The sequence below is a fragment of the Hyaena hyaena genome, unplaced genomic scaffold, assembly GCF_003009895.1.
Source record: "Hyaena hyaena isolate Hyena2069 unplaced genomic scaffold, ASM300989v1 scaffold_752, whole genome shotgun sequence".
In the NCBI taxonomy this organism is placed as follows: domain Eukaryota; kingdom Metazoa; phylum Chordata; class Mammalia; order Carnivora; family Hyaenidae; genus Hyaena; species Hyaena hyaena.
This window is the reverse complement of record NW_024081378.1, coordinates 941,208-950,393: the sequence shown is the minus strand read 5'-3', so window position 1 is coordinate 950,393 and position 9,186 is coordinate 941,208. Positions and strand designations below refer to the sequence as shown.

At 43.6% G+C, this 9,186-nt stretch overlaps 1 protein-coding gene across 2 annotated transcripts in view; it reads left to right on the top strand.

Moving 5' to 3' along the window:
- The first annotated feature begins 1,043 nt into the window (after window positions 1-1,043).
- Window positions 1,044-9,186, top strand: part of GABRA5 (gamma-aminobutyric acid type A receptor subunit alpha5) — an 88,004-nt gene continuing 79,861 nt past the window's right edge. The window contains exons 1-3 of one of the 2 annotated variants that reach the window (XM_039218224.1): window positions 1,044-1,098; window positions 2,653-2,712; window positions 3,089-3,248. In XM_039218224.1, the coding sequence (XP_039074155.1) occupies window positions 3,163-3,248 (86 nt within the window). In that variant the 5' untranslated portion in view covers window positions 1,044-1,098; window positions 2,653-2,712; window positions 3,089-3,162. Of the gene's footprint in view, window positions 1,099-1,323; window positions 1,377-2,652; window positions 2,713-3,088; window positions 3,249-9,186 lie in introns of those variants that run through there. The other variant, XM_039218223.1, reaches the window with a different exon arrangement.

Sequence of the window (9,186 nt, the reverse complement as noted above, 5' to 3'; positions counted from 1 at the left end):
ATGTTTATTTTTGAGACAGAGACAGAGAGTGAGTGGGCCTAAGGGCCAGAGAGAGAGAGAGAGAGGAAGACAGAGAATCCAAAGACAGCCGTTGCACAGAGCCTGTCGCAGGGCTCAGACTCACACACTGTGAGATCATGACCTGAGTCAAAGTCGGAGGCTTAACCGACTGAGCCACCCAGGCGCCCCAATTTAACTTTAAGTCTTGAACATTTTCTCCTGTAGGTTTTCATAGTCCAGAGGCATCCATCTCCTGGGTGAACAAGATGCTTCAATCCTAAATTTAAGGAATGCTCTTCCTTTTGCATCCATCTTGTTAGTGCTGCTTGATGGAGACCCTATTTCCTTCCAGTTGTCATTAGTGTCACTGTCTGCTCTGCACCACTGAGACAAAGACAAACATACTCTCACAAACCCCAGTATTGAAACCCATGTGTGCATGGGTGCAGTGCGCTGGTGTCTGGGTCCTAGGAGTGCGCCTTGGCGAGCTTCCGCAGCTCGAACTCCAGGCCTGCTCCAGGGCTTCAGACCCACAGCCGCTTGCTATTGATAAGCGGCTTCTAGTCAAGAAATAGCACTTTAGGAAAAAAACCAAATGTGTGCAGCAAGTAGGTAAGGGCTTAATTCTAATTTAATCCAGTTTTACTCTGGCTTTCTCTCCCGTACCAATGAATTTCAGATAAAAACGAAAAAAAGAAAAAAGAAAGAAGCCTCATAAAGGACTTTCTTTCTGAAGAGAAGATGAGGACACGGAGGAGTGTATTGAAGACTGAGGAAGGACCCCAGGTTGTGAAGGTGCTCAGCGTTGGACCTGAAGAGAAGAACTCACAGCCTTGCTTACACTCCCCTCCCAGCTCTTCTGTAAAAACGGGAAAACAGTGGTTATTACAGAAGATACCCAGTATGTTCCTGAAAGCCATCAAGAAACTTCAGAAATACGGCCTATCCCAAACCAGGCCAAGCCGCTGGCGCTGACCCTCCCCCTTCCGCTGAGCCGGCCCGAGGGCGCATTTGGTGAGAGTCTGGCGGCCTCTACCGGAGCGCCTCTGCAGAGGAACGTTCTTCAAACCCGGAGACGACATGTGGCGCTCGGGAGAGGTGAGAGCTAGCGCGAGCGCGCTGGGGGCGCGGGGCGATCTGCGGCAGGGCAGCGCGGCCTCGGGCGCGGCGCAGAGCCGAGCCGCAGGGCGGCGGCGGGAGTGCGGGGCGGCGTGTCTGCTCGGCCGGGGAGAACTGGGCAAGTTCGCGCTGGCAGCATGGGGCGGTGACGCCGCACCGGCCTTCCGCTCCTGCCAGCCGGGCGAGAGCAGGCGGAGGAGGAGGCGGAGGAGGAGGACGATGCACCCTCGCCGACGGCTTGCCTTCCTGGCAGTGGGGTAAGAAGATGCGGTCGAGGGTGAGAGGAAGGGCGGCCCCGGCCCGGCACGCATCCCTCTCCTCCGGGCTCTCGAGCCTCGAACTGCACGGCCCGAGAGGGGAGGTGGAGAGCAGGCGGGGCACCTGGGGCAGCCTGGAGCGCAAACTTTCCCCCGGCGACTGCGGGGGCAAAACCAGCGCGGGAGGGCAGTGGCGGCCTGAGCGGTGCGGCTTGGCCGGACGGGGCACCAGACCGCAGCTACCGCGGGCCCGCTGGTAGGACTTGGGGTGTGGGGACACCCGCAGCCGTTCCTGGAGCCGAAGGGGAGAAATTGCCCACCTGGTGGGCCCCGCCAGCCTCGGAGCTCTAAGGCGCGCGGTGTCCCGGCGCTGCTGGCGGGGTGGGCGCGGACTCCTCGGGGGTGTCGCGGGTGGGTCGCGCGAGCTGCTTGAGGCCGGGGGTCTCAGAGCCGCCGCTGCAGCACACGCTCCTCGCCGAGGAGGCTTAGACCTGAGGCTGGAGCAGGGGAGTGCGCGAGGGACAGCAACGAGCCGGGAACGGTCCGCGAGACCGAGGCGCCCAGCGCGCTACTGCGGACAGGGCGGGAGGCCGACGCTGCCTGGCCGCCGGCGCCAGGGTGGCCAGGCTGCGGCTCCGCAATGCTGCCCCTGCGCCCACCTGAGCCTGCAAGCCCCGCCGTGGTCAGGGGACCGTGGGAGCAGAGCCTCTCTTTGGGGGTCCTGGATCAGAGCTGAGGGCATTAGGAGGCGCCGCCCGGGCTTTCCGCATGCAGCGCCGAGTGCTCGCCGCCCAGACTCTGGCCCGGGTCCGGCGACAAGCCTCAGGATGCGCCCAGGCGACCACCGCATGGCACCCTGCCCTTCTTGACACGAGGGCCCTCGTTTCTGAGGTGGAAGTACCTGTTGTGTGTTTCCCAGTTCCAGAGTCTGCCTGGGGTCTCCTTGGGAAAATGTTCCTTCTGAACACGCTGTGTTCCTCTATCGTGTGCACCTATTTGCGTTATGCGCATATTGAGAAATATGTGTTTCGCTAAGGTTAGTTGCAAAGCCCAGGGACTGTGCTTGCCTGGACTTCAGATGCATTAATTAGGGCCCTGCACAGAGCCGAAAGACTTCTCCAAATGCAGGGATTATTAAGTTATTTAGTTATGGGGACAGAATGCTGAGAATGTGGCAATCCTCTTTTAAAAGCAGTTCTTATATTATCATGATCCTGTAGAAGCTTTGTTTCTTAAATGTGCCTTTTTTCCCCTCTTTCCATATACTTTCTCTCAGCACCTTGCAGAACAAGGAGTAGCTTGCTGGCTTTGAACGCGTGGCAAATATTTCAGAAAGGTAAAATGATTCCACTTGTGGATTTGACAGATGCAAAATACAGTTGATCAGATAACTTCAAATATTTATTCTAATAATAGGACTAATGGGTCATTTGATAATATGCTGAAAAGTAAAACAAAGTAAAACCTGGAAAAAATAAATTAGGAGAATGAGTCTGCACTCTGAGTAAAAGTGGAAATTAAGACATACTCCTTTCCATGTCCCAACTTATTGCCCAGTGGACATAGGTAACAACCTGCTGTGGAGCTGTGCTGGGGAAGGACAGTCTGGTTCCTTTCTTTGTATATTGTGCGTGCTAGCAGTAGGATATGATTTCAGGAGCTGACACAAAAACATTCTTATTATATGCTTTTCCCCTTTGTATACCTTTCAGCTTCAAGATCAAGTTGAAGAAAGGAACCACCATTCTTCCAAATTCATCTGCTTCAACTATTATTCTCATTGGGAATGGACAATGGAATGTTTTCTAGCTTTATCATGATCAAAAACCTTCTTCTCTTTTGTATTTCCATGAACTTAGCCAGTCACTTTGGGTAAGTTATCATCTATGCTTTTATTTTATGGGTTTCAGTGCCTTTCAGAAACTTTGCTGAGTAGTACATCAACAAACCCTCACTTGCCATCTTTGCAGTCCCCTGCCCTTCAGTTTGTTGTAAATAAATAGAGTCCTTGTACTACACCACGCTCTCATTGTGAGTAAGGCTGTGCCACGTTTGGGGTCTCTGAAGTGAGTCGAAGAAAAGAGGCAGATTATGTTAACAGAAATGGAAGCAGCGGTGGTTTCAGATTCAGCTGTGTTTTTTCCTACTCAGGTTAAAACAAACTCATAAGCTCACAGGCATAAAGGACACTTACTGCTTGTATGTTCAATGTTTTGATTGCCCGCCTTCGTTCCATTATGCAAAAGAATTGTCTTTAAAGCCAAGCCCATGCTATGTGGCATTGACAGAACTTGCAGTGGTTCTGGCCTGAGCCAAAAGTCTTGAACTGTAGCCACCTGAATGCAGGTGCAGATACTAGAAACTACACGGGTCTGAAGGTCTGCAAGACACTCCTGCAAGACACTTAATTCCTTTAAGCTCTTTCATTTCGGCCTTTAGTATCAGGGTACTGTTTCTAATTTTTTTTTTTTTTGCATCCAACTAGCGATAACCAATATTCCAGGTAAATGTTCATATACGTGCTGATATTCCTCCACTCCTCTCTCCTCCCCAAAATTGTTCCAGCTAATCAAAAGGATTGTAACTTGAAGTTGATGGACTATAATTAATAAATTTAATTTAATGACACAAGTTGCCAAGCACTTGTTCTGTAAAAATCAGTTCCAAAAATTCCACAGTGTACTCTGCACTCATGTAAACCAGGGAGGGATCTTGAGCACACAGTGGCCCTGCTACCACCCGGAGACCTTTCTGGGCCAGACCTCTCTGGCCATAAGGAAAACCCTCTTATGGTACATGACATTCTCTGTCTTCTGGACATTTTCTGCTCTTCTGACCTTTCCAGGTCTCTACGGAGAAGTGAGGCTTGTGACCATTCCTAGTTGCCATGTCTGGTAAATGACCACATGGGGACTGTAATCCAGGCCAGTCAGGGGCTTGCCTGTCCCTCAGCATGAGACATGCCTGCGTTGCAGACCTTTCAGCCATTCAGAATATTCCCTTGGAACAGAACATTCATTGTTATTCATGCTTTGCTGCTCCTTTTGAGAGGACACCTTGCCTACCCTGCCTTCAGTTTCCTTATCTTTTCAATGAAAATTTTCCTTTCCAAAGTCTTTCCCAGCTGTTAAATCCTATAAAGTATGTTGTCCCTAATGTTCTCCTGAATGAAAGCTGTGTAAGTAAAATCATACACAGTGTTTACATTTCCAAGTTAATTCATTTGGGTAGTTAGTATGTTTACTGACATATTGCATATATTTAGCAATATTTCAGAGGTAAGGAATATGCCAGGATTGGAAACATATTTTCTTTTTAAGATTTTGGTCAAATGTATTATTGTGCATTGCATAGTCATGAAGTTTCTACACTTCCTGGTGGATGCAGACCTGAAATATGAAGTAATATGCTTATGGAAGTTAGCCATTAGACACAGCTATATTTTATTTCTTATTTAATTTGCTGGTTTTCTGAAGTCAACTTCAAAATAGAGAGCTAATTGTTAGTTTCTGGAAGGTAACACCGAACAAGTGGTATAAGACCCTTCAACTACCCTAGAGAATTCGCTACAGGAGAAGTTTTGAATTTTTAAGACATATGTTCAGTAGTCCATCCTAAAACAATGCTTGCTAACTGCAGGAAATACATGAGATACAAAATATCAGTTTTAAAAATCCTTAATTCCACCACACAGAAACAATCATCCTTTATATTTTGGTGCCTTCTTCCCCTTGTTTCTATGCATATTTTTATACAGTTGGGATCATATTGCATCTTCAATTTTGTATTGTTCTTTTTTTATGCCTTTTTGTTATTACAGACTCTTTAAAATATATGATTTAAAAATGGATGAGTATTATTACAGTGCATGAATCTATGCATGCATCATCTAATATTTTGCTAATTTGGGATGCTTACATTCTTTCTGACAATGGTGTTATAAATTGTCCTATAGAGAACATACTTGGCTTATAACTATTTTAAGTATTTGAGACCATTAGAAGATATTACTGTAAGTGGAATTATTCATCAAGTTTCCTGAGTGCTTCTAACTCTTGACCCTGTGGGTTTAGTTGCATTTAGTGAAGTAGGGTCTGTAACAAAGTGGGAACAGGGTTTCAAAAGCCTGGCTAGCAGGGTGTGACTTTCAACAACCAGCCACAAAAGATATTTTAACATCTGGAAGCACAGGTTTCTTTTTCTTTTTTTTTTTTTTAATAGATTATTGTCAAGTTGGTTTCCATGTAACACCCAGTGCTCATCCCCACAGGTGCCTTCCTCCATGAAGTACAGGTTTCTATTGATTTCCTTTCTTATACAAGGCTCCTCTTACTTGCTTATTACTTTAAATGTACTTAAGAATGATCTTGTTAAATTGCAAAGAAAGTTTCTTAACACTCATTTGACTTAAAATCTTGACAAAACAATAGCTATCACAATATGGAACACCTATTACTATGTTATCTAATCTATATTATGTTAGGTAAATCCTAGGAGGAATCTTATGAGCTAAGCATCCTTAGCCCAGTCTTAGAGTTAGGGAAAGGAAGGGCTAACTCTGTCAGCGATTGCTAGGATTTGTTACTTAGCATTCTTCAGTGATTCAACTCTAGTGGTCCTTGGATACACAGAGCTTGCTGGGTAGGTCTGAGTCAAATAAATCTATAAAGGAAGACAGTGTAATTCTGAAAGCTATTCTCTGCATTGGGGTAGAGAGCTTTTTCTTTTCGGAGGTTAGGAGGGGAAAGGAGTGGTGGTAAGCTCTGTCTTTCCTCTCTAAAGAGTTTGTGTGATTGGGTTCCAAATAAAGATGAAAGGGGAAGCATGCAAAGCCCTAATTTGAACATTTTGGGACAAGAAAAATACTGACTCCTGCAATTACATTAAAGAAACCAGACAACTGGTGGAGGGTAAAGAGGGTTACACGTGACTGGTCAGTGAGCCGAAGGGAAGGAAAGAGACAAGGGTGCACTTTTATGCATATGCAAAGTTATACTCAGTGTTTGTGACAGATATGTGGATTTGGCAATCAGAAAATTTATAAATGTGATAAGTAAAATATATTTAGTAATTATATGATAATTAATGTGAAATTGCTTGGAAGTATAAGAGTATTGTTTCTTTTGCTTCTATTTGATTAGTCATCAGCAGCTCATTTTTTTCAATAGCCTTTATAATTCTTTTATTAGTTTTAAGTTATATAACAGAGCATGAGTCAAACATATAATGGAACAGAGGCCTTGTTTGACTGTCAGCCTTATGCTATGTCACATTTGGAGACATGGTATTATTTGAATCATTATAATTATTTTAATAAGATCAGTAATCAGAAGTATGTGCTATAGAAAAACTAGCACAGAAATAAAATTTGAATCAATGTAATATCAAAATATATAATATTAAATTTAAACTGGAATTAATGTATCATCATTTGAAAAATCACACTTTATCAGACTCAGTTGACCAATGATAATTATAAGATAAATTTGAGTATTATCAATCTAATAATAAAAAAATCTGTTTCCATTCATTTATTTGTATTAAATGTATTTTAGGGGTTTATCTATTGAAAAAAAAGTGCATTAGAATTTCATTACAAGGGAGCTACCATTCAAATATACTTGAGGAAACATTTTATAATTAGCAATTAAAAGCGGACTTTTGTAGAAGTAACTTATGAACATGAATAGATAAAGTTATTCTTTATTTGTCTACATGTATGTGCTAACCTATACCTTTGGTTTCATGAAGAGAGCTTTTTGATACACATTCTCAAGGACAGTTCTTTTCTTTTAACTAGAGCAGAAAGTACGTTCGTTCTTTCTGAATCATTCAGCTACTCACAATGCCTTTTTAAATGGCAAGTTCTCTCTTGTGAATCCCCAGATGGCAAGTTCTTCCTGCACTGTGGCTGCAGGTTCACTAGGCCCAGGACAAATGGTCACTGTAACAATTATAAAAAAGCACACAGAAGCACCGCCTAAGCAGTTAGGATACTGGCAGGTGGTGGGACATGTTAAGTGGAGGCTGCAGGGAGGGCCAGAGATCAGAAAGGTAGATGTCGCATATAGCAAAAATTTTAGGTGACTAAGACCTTGCTACAGAGTAATGCCGAAAAATTTTTTAAGGTATCAAAAGAAAATACTTCCAATTACATGCTTTATAGAGGAAACTTTTAGCATGTTCCTCATGCCAACAGGCAGTGAGCTAAGCAAAGCTTAGAAGGACAGTCGGCCTAGCCGACCCGGTCTGGCGATCAGCCCCGAGATGAATCACTGGCTTAGTTCAAGGGGAGAAGGAGAATGTGGGCTTTTGGATTTTTACAAAGGTGCGATTGCATAACATGTATATTTTAATTGGTGTGAAATTTGAGAGGAAAATATTAGAATCAAAAATAAAAAGAAATTTTATCATAGAACTCTGTTGGTAGCAGCAATAATTATCAGTGCTTATATGGATTTATATTTCCTTCATTTCTAGAAAGCATTTTCAAAAATTTACTATTTAATTTCTTTTCCACTTCAAAAACACTCCTTTTGTAAGTGAAGACTTCAGGCTGTAGAACATAGGGAAATGTGTCTAAGTTTCAGAATCAGGATCCATATCAGGGCTCAGGGCTTGGACCAGTTCTCTCCATTGTAAGACCTTTTCCAGAATGTCTTAATATTTAAGGTGCAGTCAAAAGGTAAAGAATGAGGGTGGAAATCTATAGATTGGGAACAAAAGAATATCCTAATCTAGAATTCAAATAACACTGTTCTAAAGATAGTGTGTCTGCCACAGCTCAAATAAAATCAAACACAAAATATGTCCTATGAAATAAAATATTATAGAGAAGGGATCATATGTTAGTAAAAGTAAGATATGCTAGGAAACAGACTTTAGAAATTCATTGAAAACTCTCTTTCATTTGTGTGAAATAACAAGTTATTTCAAAATCAAAAAGCAAACTTAAAAATAAATGAAATCCAGGACCACATCATTTTCAATTTTAACAAATAAAAAAATTGGGCCATCATTCTATAATCAAATCAGTTCCTGTGTCAGGACCCCTGTCAAGTGTATAGGGATAGCATTAGATATCACTTTGACAGAGAGCAGTCAGGCCACTCTGATCTCTCTTGCTGCACACTCGCTGTGTGGCTGCAGAAGAATTTCTAAAAGTGCCTGGATTTCAGTTTCCTAATCTCAAAGTGGAGTTAATAATGGATCCTACGTCACAGGGCTGATGTGAAGGATACGTTGCTGAATGTATGTTAAATGCTGAAACAAGGCCAGATAGGGAGGGGTTGCTAAGTATAGGCTAGCTATCTTTCTGGATATTGTGACCAGAAGACACCCAAGGTTTGCTAGATCTACAGTATGAGCATGGTGCTGGGCCAGAGCCTGAACACAGCAAAGTCGATAACCTTAATTATGTCTGCATAATGTAAAGTAGCACATCCATAGTCACAAACCGGTGTTACAATGTGAGCATCATGGGGTACATCGCCCTGTTGCTGCATCAATGTGTATTGAGTCCTCACTATGTGCCAGGCACTGTTCTACATGCAGAGATTCTCCAGTGGGCAGAGTAGAGCCTGCCGTCAAGGATGGTGCATTCTGGTTTTTACATGTCAGTTGGGTCATAATTGCTATAAAGAATTGTTTAGAGTAGGAGATACTGAGTGTGCTAAAGACAGATGCATGAACAAACATCTGAGGGATGTGACGACAAAAGCAGTGCTGTACATGGAGAAGGACAAACAAGTGAGAGAAGGAGCAAATGCATTGGCATGCTTGAATGGTAGGGACAGTGAGGAGGCCAGGG